The following is an 18,162-nucleotide window of genomic DNA, read 5'->3' on the forward strand; positions in this document are numbered from 1 at the left end:
TTCTGTTGTAATTCGATTGTTTGCACATAAACAGATCATTGCTAATTCTAGGGAAGAAAAAAGCAAAGTATTGCAAAAGCTAAAATTTCAACATACAAACAGAAAATTCAGGCAACAATGCAGGATTTAACGTTAGCATTGATGTTGTCACCCATCAGGTGGAACACCAATGGAAAAGCTAAGTCACTTTTGTGGGGAGTCCCAACCAACTTAAGTACCTGTCAGACGCTTTACCGGCTAGCATCAGGCCTTCCCCAGAATTTAATAATAATCTTTATTAGTGGCACAAGTAGGCTTACATTAATACTGCAATGAAGTTACTGTGAAAATCCCCTAGTTGCCACATTCCGGTGCCTGGTACACAGAGGGAGAATTCAGAATGACCAATTCACCTAACAAGTCTTTAGGGACTTGTGAGAGGAAACCGGAGCACCCGGGGGAAACCCACATAGACACAGGGAGAATGTGCAGACTCCGCACAGACAGTGATCCAAGCAGGGATCGAACCTGGGACCCTCAACGATGGGAATCATGTTCTCCCTGACATTTTATTTGGATATGGCAAGTGTGGACCGGTTAAGTATGATTTGTACTTTGCCTAATATAAACAGTCAGAGGGACATGTTATTTTATTCGATCAATCAATTATTGGGATGTATGAGTCCCCAGTCCAGGGTCATGTTTTCTTTCTCTCTCTCTTTTCTGTCATGTCATAACTTTTCCTGTATAATGAGAGACGATGAAGTTGGGAGACATTAGGTATCAAGTTTCCTTCTCATGCTTCCATTCTTACAAATAACCCACTGGATTGTGTGTCATGTGACTGATCCACTGCAGGTTATCCACAAGGGTTTTGGGGCAGCAGTCTCGAAGGCGGTAAGCCCATATGGATAGAAGGATAAGGCTCACAGAGGCATGACATTAATACAAAGAACAAAGAACATTACAGCATAGGAACAGGCCCTCCAGCCCACCAAGCCTGCACCGATCCAGATTCCTTATTTAGACCTACTACTTATTGCCCAAACGATCTGTATCCCTCCATTCCTCGCCTGTTCATGTATCCATCATGATCCATCTTAAATGTTGCTATTGTGCCTGCCTCCACTATCTTCACTGGCAACCCATTCCAGGCGCTCACCATCTCCTGCGTGAAAAACTTTCCCTGCGCATCTCCCCGAAACCTTGAACCTGTGCCCCCTTGTAATTGAGTCTTCCACCCTGGGAAAAGACTTCTGACTATTAACCCTGTCTATACCTCTCATAATTTTGTCGACCTCAATCAGGTCTCCCCTCAGCCTCCGTCTTTCCGACGAAAACCATCCGAGTAGATTCAATCTCTCCTCATAGCTAAAACCTGGAGACCAGGCAACATCCTGGTAAACCTTCCTTGCACTCTCCAAAGCATCCACGTCCTTCTGGTAGTGTGTCAATCAAAACTGCACGCGATATTTCAACTGTGACCTACTAAAGTTTTATACAACTGGAACATGACCTGCCAATTCTTGTACTCAATGCCGATGAAGGCAAGCATGCCATATGCCTTCTTGACCACCTTATCCACCTGCATTGTCACTTTCATGGAACTGTGGACCTGATCGCCCAGATCCCTCTGTATGTCAATGCACCTAAGGGTCTGCCATTTACTGTATAATTCATACCTGAATTTAATCTTCCAAAATGCATAACCTCGCATTTGACGGGATTGAACTCCATCTGTCATTTCTCTGCCCAACTCTCCAATCTATCTGTATTCTACTGCATTCTCTGAGAGTCCCCTTCACTATCTGCAACTCCGCCTATCTTAGAGTCATCTGCATTTCCCTTCAGATCATTTATATATATCACAAACAACAGTGATCCCAGCCCTGTGGAACACCACTAGTTACAAAGCTCCATTCTGAAAAGCTTACTTCCATTGTTACTCTCTATCACCTGTTGCCAAGCCAGTTCTTTATCCATCTAGCTAGCACATCCCGAATTCCAAACGACTTTACCTTTTGTGCCAGTCTGCCATGAGGGACCTTGTCCACAGCCATTCCCTCATCAATTAATTTTGTCACCTCCTCAAAAAATTCTTAACAAGTTGGTAAGACATGACCTTCCCCGTACAAAACCATGTTGCCTATCACGAACAAGTCCATTCACTTCCAAATGTGAATACATCCTGTTGCTCAGTACCTTCTCCAATAGCTTCCCCACCACGGACATCAGGCTCACCAGCCTATAATTACCTGGATTATCCCTGCTTCCCTTCTTAAACAAAGGGACAAGACTGACTATTCCACAGTCCTATGGAACCTCGCCTGTGGTCAAAGATGATGCAAAGATATCTGTTATGGCCCCAGCTATTTCCTCTCTTGCCTCCCACAGTAACCCGGGATGGATCCCATTCGGCTCAGGGGACTTGTCCACCTTAATACATTTTAAGATATCCAACACTTCCTCCTTCAAGCAGTTGTGCTTGTCCATGACCTCAAAGCATAACCTTGTTCCCTCCACCTGTCTGTCTCCACTTCCAGACAGCATCTGAGCTCTGTCTGTGGAAGAGTCAGTGGCCTGCAGTGGACTCTCCACCTGTAGACTAGATGGACTGCAGTGGAGTTATGAAGCATCAACTTATCTTGTTGAGTATCTCTTTTATGCATAGTCTGCGCGGATGGTACCCTTGCAGCCCAGGCCCATGTTCCCTCTATCATTAAGTGAGCTGAGTGTGAGCAGCTGAGAGTTCACTTACCCTGGTATGGATGAGCGCATTCATCTGTTTCCGCACTGCAGGACCGCCCTCCAGTGGACGAAGTGGGCACTGAGCATCCTATTGACATCCTCCCATTCTAGGTTGGTCTGAAGGCTCAGCTCCATCCTTCCATCCTCTCAGTTCAAAATTCCCCTCCTGGCCTCTACTGCACCAGACAACATATCGAGGGAAACATCACTGAATCTGGGGCTGTAGCTCGCTGGGACGCTGGGCCTTGTCCTCCTTCCACGATGGGTTTGTGACAAAGAAGCTGATTTTGGGTGCCCTTTAAATATGATACTTGGATATGATGTCGTCATCCAGCCAGCCTCGCCACACAATACGTAGGTAAACCCCCGATTGCATAATTAATAAGCCCAGTGCCGCGCGATTCAGTGCTAAATCCCAACGGGCTCCACAGCAGGAAACACTTCTGGTTCCCACCCCTGCCATTGGACCGGGCCCTGGAATGGAAAATCCTGGCCGTTGTCTCTCTTTTCAAGCTCTATGCTACCATGTGACAGTTTTTAACATGCTCTTTGGCATTTAAAGATTCACTATATTACTTAATTTTCTGACCACTTGAAGGTGCTGGTTCTACATTAATGCGGTGCCATTTAACTTTCACTAAATTAAAAGTGGTTTATTTCTCTCTAATGTGCTATTATTTTTAGGGTTTCATTGAAGCAAATTCTGAGCAGCAGTTGAAGGTGTCTTATTTCCCTGGAATACCTGAGGTTTTTCATAAGAGTTTTGAAATTCAAGTCTCTCACCTGGAACCCGAGAGCATCAGCCTGAAGGGAGAGGGAATCTTCTCCAGAATATACCTGGATCTACCCAGAAATATAAAAGGTATGGCTGTAACAGTCAGCTAGTTCTTTCAATTAAAAGCGTAAACAGCTTCGCAATATGTAAGGTACATCGGAACAGGAATAGTCAATTTAGCCACTTGAGCTATCTATTAGATTGTTGCTAAACTTTATTCATTCATTCATTCATGGGATGTGGGTGCCACTGGTTAGGCCAGCATTTATTGCCATTCCTGAGTTGCCCTTCAGAAGGTGGCGGTGAGTTGCCTTCTTAAACCGCTGCGAGGGTGATCCAGGATTTTGACCCAATGACGATGAAGGAACAGCGATATATTCGCAAGTCAGGATAATGAATGGTTTGGAGGGGAATTTGCAGGCGGTGCTGTCCCCATGTGTCTACTTCTCTTGTTCTTTAAGAAGGTCACGGTTGTGGGTTTGGAAGGAGGCTAAGTGAACTCCGGCAGTCCATGTTGTAGATGGCACACACTGGGTGGGATTTACCGGCCACCCCGCATCATGTTTTTCGGTGGCGTGGGCAGGATCTACCTGTCCTGTTGTTGTCAATGGGATTTCCCGTTGACTCCGCCCCTCATCACCGGGAAACCTGTGCACTGGTGGTGGAGGGAGTGAATGACTGTGCATGGGATGCCAATCATGCGGGTCTGCTTTTCTTGGATGGTGTTGAGTTTCTTGAGTGTTGTTGGAGCTGCACTTATCCAGGTAAGTGGGGAGTATGCCATCACACTCCTGACTTGTGACTTGTTGATGATGAACAAGCTTTGGGGAGTCAGGAGGTGAGTTCCTTGTCACAGAATGCTCAGCCTCTGACCTGGTCTAGGAGCCACAATGTTTATATGGCTGATCCAGTTCAGTTTCTGGTCGATGGTAACCCACAGGAACCCAGGATGTGAATCTGCGACCTAACTCCACATTGCTTCTTTGCTCCTTATCCCTTCATACTTTCATTTCATTTGAATCTATCAATCTCAGTGCTAAAATTAACGACAAATCTACCGTTAATTGCCGTTTGTAGAAACTTCTAGCACCTGTTTCTAAGTTACAGTCCCGAAAAGTCTGGGTCTGACTTTAGCGCTAGTGGTAAAAATGACAACTGACAGAAATAGTGGGCGCGATCTACCAGTCTCGTCGCGCTCTCACTTGAATGGGACAGGCCATTAGTTCGCAGGGGAGGCCAAAATTGGGAACCATGGCAGGCGCCGATTGATTTGCAATCTAACCGGCCCTCTCCCATTGGCAAAATCAGGATCCTGCCGTGGTGTGGTGAGAAAACAATAATCACAAATTAAAGCCAATCCCCATATCATTAATGGATAAGACCCCCTAACTAATGGCTTCCTGTCATCCAACCACCTGCCCGGCAAACTTCTTTAAGGTGGCGCCGGAGCGTGGTGACTCTGCGAGCTCTCTCCCACTGATCCTCTTCCTGCATCTCTTCTCACCGTACTAACACTATACCTCTTGTATTTACATTGTGTATGTGGTGAATGTAACATGGTAATTCACACTGTATCTTTGTAAGCGCAGTAGCGTTATCCGACCACTTGGGGTGTAGCTCTGGGAATGCTCAGGAGCTTGTACAGGGCTCCACCCTTGGCTCCGCCCATGACTCCTCCCCCTTGTGCTGCTGTATAAATACCCTTGTCCAGAGTCAGCCTGCAGTTCACCGAGAGTTCATCAACGGGTAACAGGCTGGCTCTGTGGTAAGTAGATTAAAGCCTATATTCATATCGGAAAACACGTGTCTGGTGTATTGATGGTTCCATCAATTTACTTAAGAACAGTCAAGATCGATCATGGAATCGTCCCTCAAGCCTGGACGCCTGGAACTCGACCCGCAGGATACAAAGGCAAAATAAATCTTCTCCCACTGGCTGCGGTGCTTTAAGGCCTACCTGGCAGAAGCGAGCACAGCCGAAATGACAGAGGAACAGAAGTTAAGTCCACTGCACGCGAGGGTGAGCCACCGAATCTCTACGCAACTAAACTCGGCCGGTTCATATACTGCAGCGCTAGCGGTACTCGATAAGATATATGTAAGGCCCATTAACAAAGTTTACGCACAGCATGTGTTCACGACTCGCCGCCAGCCTACAGAATCACTCGCCGAATTTTTAAGGGAACTCAATAATTTGTCAAATGACTGTAATTATCAAGCGGTTACCGCGGCTGAACACAGAGAACTTGCTGTACACAATGTTTTTGTAGCGGGCCTCAGGTCTAATTATGTGCGCCAACGACTGCTGGAAAAGGGGGCCCAAGACTTAGAAACAACTGTGGAAGCTGCGACCACGATGGAGGTCTCCTTCCGCAGCCTTAACTCGTTCCCCGCGGACCCCGCGACTCAATCATGGGCCCCCGACCAGTGACTCCCCCAGGCCTGTGCCACGCAGCCGCCCAGCCACCATGCTGCCCCAGCCAGCCACTATGCTGCTCCAGCCTGCCATTTCTGCGGCCAGAATCAGCACCCGCGGCAGCACTGCCCGGTCCGCAACGCGACCTGCAGCAGCTGCGGACGGAAAGGCCACTACGCAAGAGTGTGCCTTGCTAAAAGGGCCCCAGCTTCCAACTCCCCAGTGTCACGAAGTAATCGCTCCCCAGACCGGCAGGCCCGCAGGACCCGAAACGCTGTGGCCTATGCCCCGACTCCGCCCCCTCCTGCCACGTGCAATCCATGGGGGCCGCCATCTTGGCAAACCTGCAGCACGCGGCCGGCCACGTGCGACTCATGGGGGCCGCCACCTTGGACGCCATCTTCCTCGCCGCCCGCCACGTGCGATCCATGGGCCCGACCTGCATCTCCACGCTCGGACTACTCATCGGAAGAGTACGACAATGAACTCAGAGGGCAGTCATCATGGGGCCACTCCAGCACAGCTGATCGAGACGTCGACTACCCGCAACTCAGCGCAGTCACTCTGGACCAATCACGCCCGAAGCATCTGCGAAATTCGATGGCAGAGGTCCGAATCAACGGGTGCAAAACGCCATGCCTCTTCGACTCCGGGAGCACTGAGAGCTTCATACATCCAGACCTGGTAAGACGCTGTTCGCTCCCCATTTTCCCCGTGCGGCAAACTATCTCGCTCACTTCAGGCTCCCATTTGGTCCAGATCCAGGGACGCACCGCCGCGACACTCACAATCCGAGGCGCTAGCTACTCAAAATTCAAACTCTACGTTTTGCCCGACCTCTGCGCGCCACTCTTATTAAGCCTAGACTTTCAATGTAACCTTAAGAGCCTCACCCTCAGCTTCGGCGGGCCCCTGCCCCCACTCACTATCTGCAGCCTCGCTACGTTGCGAATCCCCCCCCTCCTCTCTTTGCCAATCTCACAAAGGACTGTAAACCCATAGCCACTCGTAGCAGGCGGTACAGCCTGCAGGATAGGGTATTTATCAGATCAGAGGTCCGAAGGCTTCTCAGTGAGGGGATTATAGAGGCCAGCAATAGTCCCTGGAGAGCTCAGGTGGTGGTCGTTAAGACCGGGGAAAAATTCCACATGGTTGTCGACTATAGTCAGACCATGAATAGATTTACACTCCTCGACACGTATCCCCTCCCCAGGATTGCAGACATGGTAAAACCAGATCGCCCAGTACCGGCTCTTTTCCACGGTGGATCTGAAGTCTGCACACCACCAGCTCCCAATCCGCTCGGAGGACCGCCACTACACGGCATTCGAGGCCGATGGCCGCCTCTTCCATTTCCTCCGGGTCCCTTTCAGCGTCACTAATGGGGTCTCGGTGTTCCAACGAGCAATGGACCGAATGGTGGACCAGTACAGGCTGCGGGCCATGTTTCTGTACTTGGACAATGTCACCATCTGCGGCTATGACCAGCAGGACCGCAACGCCAACCTCCACCGTTTTCTCCAGACGGCACAGAAACTGAATCTATCGTATAACAAGGAGAAATGCGTTTTCCGCACAACCAGACTAGCCATCCTCGGCTATGTCATGGAAAACGGAGTCCTGGGCCCAGACCCAGACCGTATGCGCCCTTAGAACTCTTAGAACTCCTCCTCCCCCATTGCCCCAAGGCCCTCAAACGGTGCTTGGGCTTCTCCTACTACGCCCAGTGGGTCCCTCAATATGCGGACAAAGCCCGCCCACTCTTTAGGACCACACGATTTCCCCTGTCAGCCGAGGCACGCCAGGCCTTCGACGTCATCAAGGAGGACATCGCCAAAGCAGTCATGCGGGCGGTGGATGAATCCACTCCATTCCAGGTTGAGAGCGACGCCTCAGAGGTAGGTCTAGCAGCCACACTAAATCAGGCAGGGAGACCAGTTGCCTTTTTCTCCCGTACCCTCTCCGCTTCAGAACTCCGACACTCCTCAGTCGAGAAAGAAGCACAAGCCATTGTGGAGGCTATTCGTTACTGGAGGCACTACCTCGCAGGTAGGAGGTTCACCCTCATCACCGACCAAAGATCGGTTGCCTTCATGTTTGACAACTCGCAAAGGGGCAAAATTAAAAACGACAAAATTCTGAGGTGGAGGATTGAACTCTCCACCTACAATTACGATATTAAGTATCGACCCGGGAAGCTCAACGACCCTCCGGATGCCCTATCCCGCGGCACATGCGCCAGCGCGCAGATTGACCGATTGAAAGTCATCCACAATGACCTCTGCCAACTGGCGGTCACCCAGCTCACCCACTACATCAGAGCCCGAAACCTGCCTTTCTCCAACGAGGAGGTAAAAGCCGTCACCAGGGACTGCCCGATCTGTGCGGAGTGCAAACTGCACTTTTATAGACCAGACAGGGCCCACCTGGTCAAGGCTTCTAGGCCCTTTGAACACCTCGCGATTGATTTCAAAGGGCCACTCCCCTCAACTTACAAGAACGTTTACTTTCTAAACGTCGTAGATGAGTTCTCCCGTTTCCCATTCGCTATTCCGTGCCCCGACATGACCTCCCACACAGTCATTAGGGCCCTGCATAGCATCTTCACCCTGTTTGGTTTCCCCAGCTACGTCCACAGCGACCGGGGTTCGTCCTTCATGAGTGACGAGCTGCGTCAGTACCTGCTCGACAAGTGCATTGCCTCGAGCAGGACTACTAGCTACAACCCCAGGGGGAAAGGGCAGGTGGAGAGGGAGAACGCGACGGTCTGGAAGACCATCCTACTGACCCTCCAGTCTAGAAAGCTCCAAGTCTCCCAGTGGCAGGAAGTCCTCCCAGACGCGCTCCACGCTATTAGGTCCCTTTTGTGCACAGCGATCAATCAGACCCCTCACGAGAGACTCTTCATTTTTTCCAGGGGCAGTACCACGGGGGTCTCACTTCCGGCATGGCTGAGGACACCGGGCCCCGTACTCCTGAGGAAACACGTCAGGGCACACAAAACCGACCCCCTTGTTGAGAAGGTGCGCCTGCTCCACTCCAACCCCCAGTACGCATTCGTCGAGTTCCCTGACGGCCGTCAGGACACTGTATCCCTCCGGGATCTGGCACCCGCTGGATCCAGTGGCCCCTCTACCCCCACAGAAGGACCTCTCACCTTACAGCCCATGCTGCCGCCCCCTCGCGCTCCCAAGCCCACGAGCTCGCTCCACCAGTTCCACGCACCTGCGCCGGCCAGCTCCCAGCGCCCCCAGTCCCCGGTCGAACCAGGAGAGTATGAAGCTCGGATACAACCCTCCCTGGAGTCCGCCATCATACCCCAGCACACAACACCCATCCATCCGCCGCAAGAGGCTGCAACCCCGGTGCTCCGCAGATCACAGCGGACAGTTCGACAACCGGACAGACTGACTTTGTAGACCACCACCCCCGCCGGACTTGATTTTTTTGCAGGGGGTGAATGTGGTGAATGTAACTTAGTAATTCACACTGTATCTTTGTAAGCGCAGTAGCATTATCTGACCACTAGGGGCAGTAGCTCTGGGAATGCTCAGGAGCTTGTACAGGGTTCCACCCTTGGCTCTGCCCATGACTCCTCCCCCTTGTGCTGCTGTATAAATACCCTTGTCCAGAGTCAGCCTGCAGTTCACTGAGAATTCATCAATGGGTAACAGGCTGGCTCTGTAGTAAGTAGATTAAAGCCTATATTCATATTGGAAAACACGTGTCTGGTGAATTGATGGTTCCATCAGTGTATTCATGTATGTCCTATGTTTTTTCATGTATGGAACAATCTGTCTGGACTGTATGGAGAACAATACTTTTCACTGTATCTTGATACATGTGACAGTAAATCAAATATAAATTCAAAAGCAGTCACGCGGTGCCGATTAGTACACCTTTTTAAATACTTGAAGCTGGCAGAGTAACTACTATGCAGTTCCGAGGAGGTAAGTAGCCATCTTTGAAGTCGGGCAATCAGGCTGGGGGCACTGGGGTTGCTGGCCCAATGCCAGGGTAGGGGGAGTCACCAAAGGGGGGCGACCTCGTCAGAGGTGGTGGACCGCCATCAGTGGGGATCGCCATGCCACCCCTTGGGATCATCTGCAGCTTCAGCTCTGGCTACTGCCTATCTGTCCCCCCGAGCACCCATGACCCCCACTGACGATGGCAGCCTCCGGGCGCACAGATGAAGGCCATTGCTAATAGGGAATTGGCAATTGTAATAATGTGAGCCCTGAAGTGCCATGTTGCAGGTGAGAGTTATTGCCTCCCATCCCAACAGACCATGAGACCTAGACACTCTGCCTGAACACCAGAGGCTTCAACACCATAGAGGCAGAAGGCAACATCCAAATACCCAAGAGCGGGACCTCAGCACAGGGGACAGGCCTGCAACCAGAGAGTGGGTGTTTGCACCATGGAGGGAACCAGCTCTGGTCCAGGTAACATTATCAGGGGGTTTCTGAGTACTGGCTCTGGTGCCCGAGGGGTTCCTGCTACGGCCACTGTGCAGTGCATTTGGATGGCTCCCTGAGGGATGGCCGGGAATGTGAGGGGGGGACGCATGGAGGACGGGAGGGTCGGGCTGGAGGCCATCGCCAATTGATTGTCCCTCATCCTTGTCAATTCTTTGCAGATATTACATGGGATGGACGATATCTTAGACAACGTGGAAGCTGCCCTCACGGTACTGCTGGCAGTCCAGGCTGCCAGATGCCGGAGAAGGCAGCAGAAGTCGCATCGACAGATTCAAGTTGGCGGTCCACATGCAGGGGTCTGACCCACACCCTGAGGTCTGGCCGCTCATCAGGCCATGGAGGGACCCAGAGGAGGAGACTGGCGAGGGCCCAAGGTGTACAGGCGTCACTGGTCGTACTAACAGATGGCGGACAGCGTATGCCATTGGAGGCTCTCAAGATAGGGATGATGCGGGACCTGTGCCATGTCCAACTTCTGTGCTTCTGACACATGAAGATCCTGCATGTGTGTGCACGCATCCGAGGGAGTGTGCACAACATCTCCCCCCAGGGACACTTCAAGATCCCCGGCATCTTCAAGGGACACCCCAGAATGGCTGGATGGCTCTTGGGGGATAAGGAGTACCCGTTTAGAACTTGGCTAATGACGCCAGTACGGACGGCGGTGCCCAATGCGGAGGCCCGATATAACGAGACCCAGGAGGCCACACGGGCTGTCATCGAGCGGTGCATCGGACTGCTCAAAATGCGGTTCCGATGCATCGAAAGCTCTGGTGGTGTACTGCAGTGCACTCCCCCTGGACATGAGCCACTTTCTGGTGGTCTGCCGTGCCCTCCGCAACTTGGCACAGCAGCGGGGTGACGTGGTGGAGGAGGAGAAACATGCCACCACAGAGGAGGAAGACGAGGAGGGGGTGCCGGACCAGGAGGGGCTGGAGGACGAGTCCGGGGGAGGACCCGCAGGAGCAGCCAGATGATGGAGGACAGATGGTAGTGGTGAGGAACTGGCATGCCTGGAAGGCCAGGGAGGACATCATCCTCTCATCCTCACTCGCTTCACATCGGATGTGGCTAAGTCTGTCATCCCACCCCCTCTTCCAACCCACCATCATGCCACACCCATTCCCTCACATGGCCCACCTCAACTCCTCTCTCTTTCCCCGCCCCACCAGCCCCTTCCGCCCATCATCCTGTTCCAACTTCCCAGGGTGATGGGCCTGTGTCGGCACTGTCAGCGGGTCCATGTCTAGGGCAGAAGGGTAATGATAAGCTGTTGTGAGCTGAGCATGAGTGCAGCTCACTGTGCCATAATCTAATTCCTGTCTGTCTGCCAAGTGCATATTCGCGCCTATCACCTGTACGAGGTATGCCTAGGGTAGGGGTGGGGGGAGGAGCATATCTAGGACCACCAAGCCCGGGGGCTGGGGCGGGGGGTTGGATGTCGGCCTGCATTGCGGAATAACGTGTCAGAGACTTCACGTGTCTCGGGTGCAGCGTGTTTTATTGTTGTACAATAGTGACCCCAAATTCTCCTTGCCGATAGTGGTGCACCCCCCTCCCCCCCGACCCCTTCCCCGCCCTCCTTTCCCCACCCCAGTGCCCTCTCAGTGATCCTCTATCTGCTTAGCCCTTCGTATTCTGCCACTATGTCTCGGTGTTTCCCCAGGATGCAAATCAGAGGGCAGCATGGTGGTTAGCATAAATGCTTCACAGCTCCAGGGTCCCAGGTTCGATTCCCGGCTGGGTCACTGTCTGTGTGGAGTCTGCACGTCCTCCCCCTGTGTGCGTGGGTTTCCTCCGGGTGCTCCGGTTTCCTCCCACAGTCCAAAGATGTGCGGGTTAGGTGGATTGGCCATGCTAAATTGCCCGTAGTGTCCTAATAAATGTAAGGTTAAGGGGGCGGTTGTTGGGTTACGGGTATAGGGTGGATATGTGGGTTTGAGTAGGGTGATCATGGCTCGGCACAACATTGAGGGCTGAAGGGCCTGTTCTGTGCTGTACTGTTCTATGTTCTAGAGGTGGAGGAAGCCTGCTGCTTACCGTGTCCTAGGGCCTTTGATGCCACTGGTGGGTATCCTTTGGGGACCCTGGGGCTGGTGGAACATGCCCTGCCATATTACCTTGTTCCGGATGCTGAGCCGAGATGCCCGGTGGTCAGGGCGGAGCTCGGCTGAGCTGTGGCTGCCGTCACAACCCTGTAGGGAGACTCCGGGTTCGCCCCAAGTGGCCCCTTCTCCTGTTCGGTGCACGGAGAACCCTGAGGTCACCTCAGTATGGAGAAGCCCCTGTGTCATCCAGCTCTGCCAGCCCTGGCGGATCTCCAGTGTCTGCACCATGGTGTAAACGCCCTCAGCGATGCCCCTCTGTGACCTGACTATGCTCTGCAGTGCCTCGTCAATGTCCACCTGCATCTGGGATATGGTCCCCAGTGACTGGGACATACTCTGAAGTGCCTCAGCGATGCCCACCTGAGACTGGGACATGTCCCAGCACCCTTGTCAGATCCAGCTGAGACTGGGACACATCCTCCAGCAACTGAGACATGCTCCGCAGTGCTATACAGACCAATTTACCATTGAGTTACATTAGACTCTTCTGGAATTACCCTGATGCGCGACTGTCCTGGTGCACATCTTACAACCTACTGCCTGTCGCCAGATGTCATATGAGTGATGTCTGACGCCACCTGATGGTGGGAGGTCGCACTGCTAAGTGCATGTAATATTATTCACAGGCATATCACCACACTTATGAGGGCCTTTATTAAATCCGCTTTTCACTATTTTAATCACTTCCTCAGAAAATTAAATCAGATTCTTCAGGCATGACAACCTCTTACAAATCCATGTTTTGCTGTGGCCTGCATCTTCCAGTCCCACTGCTGTCAACGGGGTTTCCCCTTGCTTGCACCCTCTGCCGCCGGGGAACTCACAGTGGGGTAATCGCTGACGGTGGGAACAGAAGATCCTGCTGGCAGGAATGGCCAGAAAACCCACTGTTGAATCCGTGATAAGTAAAGCACATAGATGTGTGATGATGGTGAATCTGTGGAACACTTTGCCGCAGAAGTCTGTGGTGGCCAAATCCCTGAGTGCCTTTAAGACAGATAGATAGGTTCTTGATTAATAAGGGGATCAGTGATTATGGGGAGAAGGCAGGAGAATCGGGATGAGAAAATATCAGCCATGGTTGAATGGTGGAGCAGACACGATGGGCCAAGTCGCCTAATTCTGCTCCTTGGTCTTATGGTCTTACGATAGTAGAAATTATGAACAAGGTTAATTTCAATACAATTCCAATATTTCTCCACTCCCCTAAGTGTGTCCTTACCTGACCTGCACCTAGGCCGGAGATTTTATACAGCTGGGGCTTTTCTTGGAGAGGGGAAGCCCTACACCCTTAAAGGGAAAGGCCCCCCACACCCCCCTTAAAGGTTAAGTTCATATTCCGGGGAGGTCATGGGAAATCGTATTGTCCTGATCCCAGGACCTCCAATGGGGTTATAACACCCGCCCTTAGAAACAGCAGCAAATTTTGTTCAGAAAGAATAGAACTGTATTTTAAGTTTGATTGGAATTTGATTGCAGGAAATGAAAAGTATGAGGCACTGCTGAAGGAGACAAAGGAAATGCTAGAAAAAGAGACATCTAAAAGCAACCTGCTCAGCCGCCCTGAGACTATAGCAGGAGAACTGGGTTCACCCAACACCCTCTCTTCTGTAAGTTGCTTTCTTTTTTCACTACATAACTGCTTAAAAAAAAGGTAGAATAGAGTTTTTCTTTGTGACATCGGGGAGAGAATGCACTTTGGTAAAACTATTTTCTTCCATTATTTTGTTCAGTTACTTTGCATTTTTCCCTTTCTGTTTCCTCTCCTCTACTTTGTTGGACTACTGCAGCTTGGCCTCAGTCATATTTGTCCAAATGATTATGCTTCTTTGAGTCCGGTGTGTTTTTATTTTGTTTGTTCGTAGGATATGATTGTCACTGGCAAGGCTTGCATTTATTATAAAAGCAAAATACTGTGGATGCTGGAAATCTGAAATAAAACTGGAAAATTTTGCAAAGTTTCAGCATATGTGGGAGAAACAAAGGTCGGAATTCAACCAAAACATTCCTAAGTGCCATTCTGAGCACAATGGGCAGGGTGTTTCTCACCGTTTCATTCGCCTCAGCGCCTCGCCACTAAAAAGGAGGAGCTGCTCTTAAGTGCACCCTCACCACTCACTCCAGTCAACACACAAGCAAGGCAGCGCGCAGGGAGGGCTGACCTCACAAGGCTTCATGATGCTGTGGATGCAAGACGGGACATCTTGTTCCCCCATTGGGGTCGGAAGACCACAGCAGGGACACCAATAGCGCCTGGGAGGCAGTGGCAGTGGTAGCAGCTGTCAGTGTGGGCAGCATGACCAGGAGGACTACTATACAGTGTAGGAAGAATGCCAATGACCTCCACCAAGCTGCAAGGGTAAGTTACCACCTCTCTCCTGGCATCAGTTCCACCACATCCTCTGGCACCCACCAGCACAACCCCTTCATGTCCAGTTACAGTGCCCACACAAGCTACCTACTATAGATCTCCAAGATCTAACAAGCCTGTGACTCACAAATTCCACTCTTTGTCATCTCAGGGGAAGATAGCCCAGAATGAGAATGGGGGGGGCAGAGTACAAGAGATTCAAGTCCTCCCTCCCGAAAAGAAACAGGTCCTGGAGATCCCGGGAATAACTGAGGAGAGAGAAGACACCGACAGCGAAGTTGATCTGCGCCAGAGGTGAGGATCCACTGCCCCTTCATCCAGATAACTTGTCCCAAATGAGGTGTTCATGTTGGACAAAATACTCCTTCCCATGTCCATTCTCTCACAGGATCTCCATCTGATGGGGCTGGTCCATCCGGAGTCATTCGCCCCTGCCGCCAGCAAGAGTACACCTCGGAGGAGAGCTCTGAGGAGACCAGCAGCGAGGCATGACAGCTATCACTTCCACCTTCCACCCGTGCAGAGAAACACACCTTAGTGGGCGACATTAGTGGATAGGCTTCTGTGGCACAATCCGGTGGGCACCATACAGTTGCTGATACACATCGGGTGGACGCAGGAACATTCAAGGGAGTCAGCAGTCGGGGGTCTGCTGGATCCCAGGACTCTGCTGGGTCCCAGTCAGATGCCCAGTCTCTGGACAAGGTTATCTCAGAGCTGATGTCGATGCTAGGGCATGGCCATGTGACTCAGGAATGAATGTCAGCAACATTCCAGAGATTATGGAGCCAATTGGAGGAGTCTCAAAGACTACGGGCACAGGAGATGATGCCGATAATGGGTGGCACCAAGACCAACACTGCTGGGGTGGCGACCGCAGTCGAAAGCCTCCAGGCTTGACGTCAGTGTCTGAGTGGTGGTGTTCAAGGCGTGGCTCAGTCTGTAAAGACCATGGCTGAGAGCCTCGACATCATGTCCCAGTCACTGAGGGACGTGTCCGAGATGCAGGTGGGCATTGCTAGTACAGGGCACAGCCCAGTCACTGAGGAGCATCGCTGAGGGCATCAACACGATTAAATTCCTGTACTAGCCTCCCCAAACAGGCGCCGGAATGTGGTGACTAGGGGCTTTTCACAGTAACTTCATTTGAAGCCTACTTGTGACAAGAAGCGATTTTAATTTCATTTCACCAAGGCCCTACGGGCACCGTCAGGGAGGAGGAAGCGCTGGAGGCCAACCCCCGGGGCCTGCTATCATGGAGGTGACAGCGGCTTCCAGTTCTTGTGAATCCCCCCCCCCCTCTCCTGACACCGGCGTATCTCAAGGGTAGCGGGCAGAACAGGGTGGTATGGAAATGCTAGTGACACCAGTAAGTCGGCCGGGGCCCTCCAGCTCCACGCCCTCCAGAGGATGCCTGCTAAGGGTGTCAAAGGTCACAGGGTGCAAAAAGCAGCAGGTTGCCTCCTCTGATGTGCTTTCTGGGGGACACATCTAGACTAAGTGGGCACAAGATGGGGTGTGTGGTTCACAATCTGTAGGTATGGGGAATGGAAATATCCAAGGTTCACTATTAAAACATGTTACACCTGATACATGTGAAGCATCTGTCACATTAATCTTCACAACGGGACTGCTCCAACCCCTGTTGCCCCCCCCCCCCCACCCCCCACCGCCCACCCCTCGCTCCCGTGCGTGACCCCACCATCCCCCCACCCACCCTGTGGTGATATGCATCACTGTAAATACACAAGGGGTTAATGTAAATACACATAGACTAGCTAGACACTAGAGGGAGCACCAGAGACATCACACACAGACATTCAACCAATAGGTCAGTAAGATAGGACACGACCAATGGACATTCACAATACACACAGAGGTGACACTACCACAGGAGGGCATTACACCAACCCATATAGAACATAGAACATAGAACAGTACAGCACAGAACAGGCCCTTCGGCCCTCAATGTTGTGCCGAGCCATGATCACCCTACTTAAACCCACATATCCACCCTGAATGAAAATTGCTTATTGTCACAAGCAGGCTTCAAATGAAGTTACTGTGAAAAGCCCCTAGTCACCACATTCTGGCACTTGTTCGGGGAGGCTGGTACGGGAATTGAACCATGCTACTGGCCTGCCTGGGTGTGCTTTAAAAGCCAGCTCTTTACCCCTGTGCTAAACCAACCCCTTTGCTAAACCAACCCCTTATATATAAGGACACAGCACACATAATCTTCCACTTTCCAGTGGAGACACTTAGTGAGTACACAGGGTTGATTGAACACATCACACCCACCACGTGGATTGTAGCAGACTGGTTTGTCAGTCTGAGTAGCTATAGCAGGACTAACAGGAGAGTTGAATCCAAGTAGGCGAATTGTTAATAGTTCAATAAACGCGTTGAAGCTATCTCCACGTCTGAACCTTCCTTTGTCAGAGTGCACATCAAGGAAGCAGCTTATGCTACGTTAGGAGCATAACAAAGCACACCCATGAGGGACAGTGGTCCAAGATCAAAGGCCCCCGCTGCACACTCTGTTGAGAGGATGGCAGCAGAAAGACAGGAGTCAGACTTTGGCATAAACTGAGGAGCACCAGAGTTTACCTCACAGCGAGTGATCATCAATCTCCTGCCTTGTATATTGACCTGCGAACAATACCGACACAGACCCATCACCCTGGGTGGAATGTTACACAGACCCTGGTAGTCAGTGGGAAAGAGGGGGTGGCGGGTGGAAGGGTGGAGAATGGGATGTGGGGTGGAAGGAGAGGAATGGTGGGGGTGGAGGGGACATTTGGGGTGTTAGCTGATGATCAAAATCTCGTCCTATGAGAAGCGGGCGAGGATGACGGCTTAGGTGGTCCTTCATCCTCCTCCAGCATGTCACCCCGCTGCTGTACCAGTTGTGGATGGCACAGCATACCACCACAAAGCGGGTGACTTTCCGGGGGATGTACTGCACTGCAGCACCAGAGAGGTTCAGATATACATTTTGAGCATTCTGATGCAGCACGGGTGCAAACATGGGCCTCATTATATCGGGTGTCTACATTGGTCTCTGTCCTTTACACTGGCCTCATCAGCCAGGACCTCAGCGGGTATCTCTTATCACACAAGAGCCAACCCAATATCCTGGAGTGGTCCTCAAAGATGCTGGGGATCTCAGAGTGTCCCAGGATGTAGCTGTCATGCACGTTCCCTGGGAAGCATGCATACATGTGCGTAATATGGAGGCGGTGGTCGCATACACATTGAACATTTGGGGAGTAAAGCACCTT

The 18,162-nt window shown here is 51.5% G+C and overlaps 1 protein-coding gene across 1 annotated transcript in view; it reads left to right on the forward strand.

Moving 5' to 3' along the window:
• Positions 1–18,162, forward strand: part of hydin (HYDIN axonemal central pair apparatus protein) — a 1,231,368-nt gene that overhangs the window by 846,015 nt on the left and 367,191 nt on the right. Inside the window, exons 30-31 of the mRNA XM_038807144.1 lie at positions 3,412–3,589; positions 13,987–14,117. Of these exons, the coding sequence (XP_038663072.1) occupies positions 3,412–3,589; positions 13,987–14,117 (309 nt within the window). The remainder of the gene's footprint in view (positions 1–3,411; positions 3,590–13,986; positions 14,118–18,162) is intronic.

The sequence above is a fragment of the Scyliorhinus canicula genome, chromosome 9 (genome assembly GCF_902713615.1).
Source record: "Scyliorhinus canicula chromosome 9, sScyCan1.1, whole genome shotgun sequence".
NCBI lineage: Eukaryota > Metazoa > Chordata > Chondrichthyes > Carcharhiniformes > Scyliorhinidae > Scyliorhinus > Scyliorhinus canicula.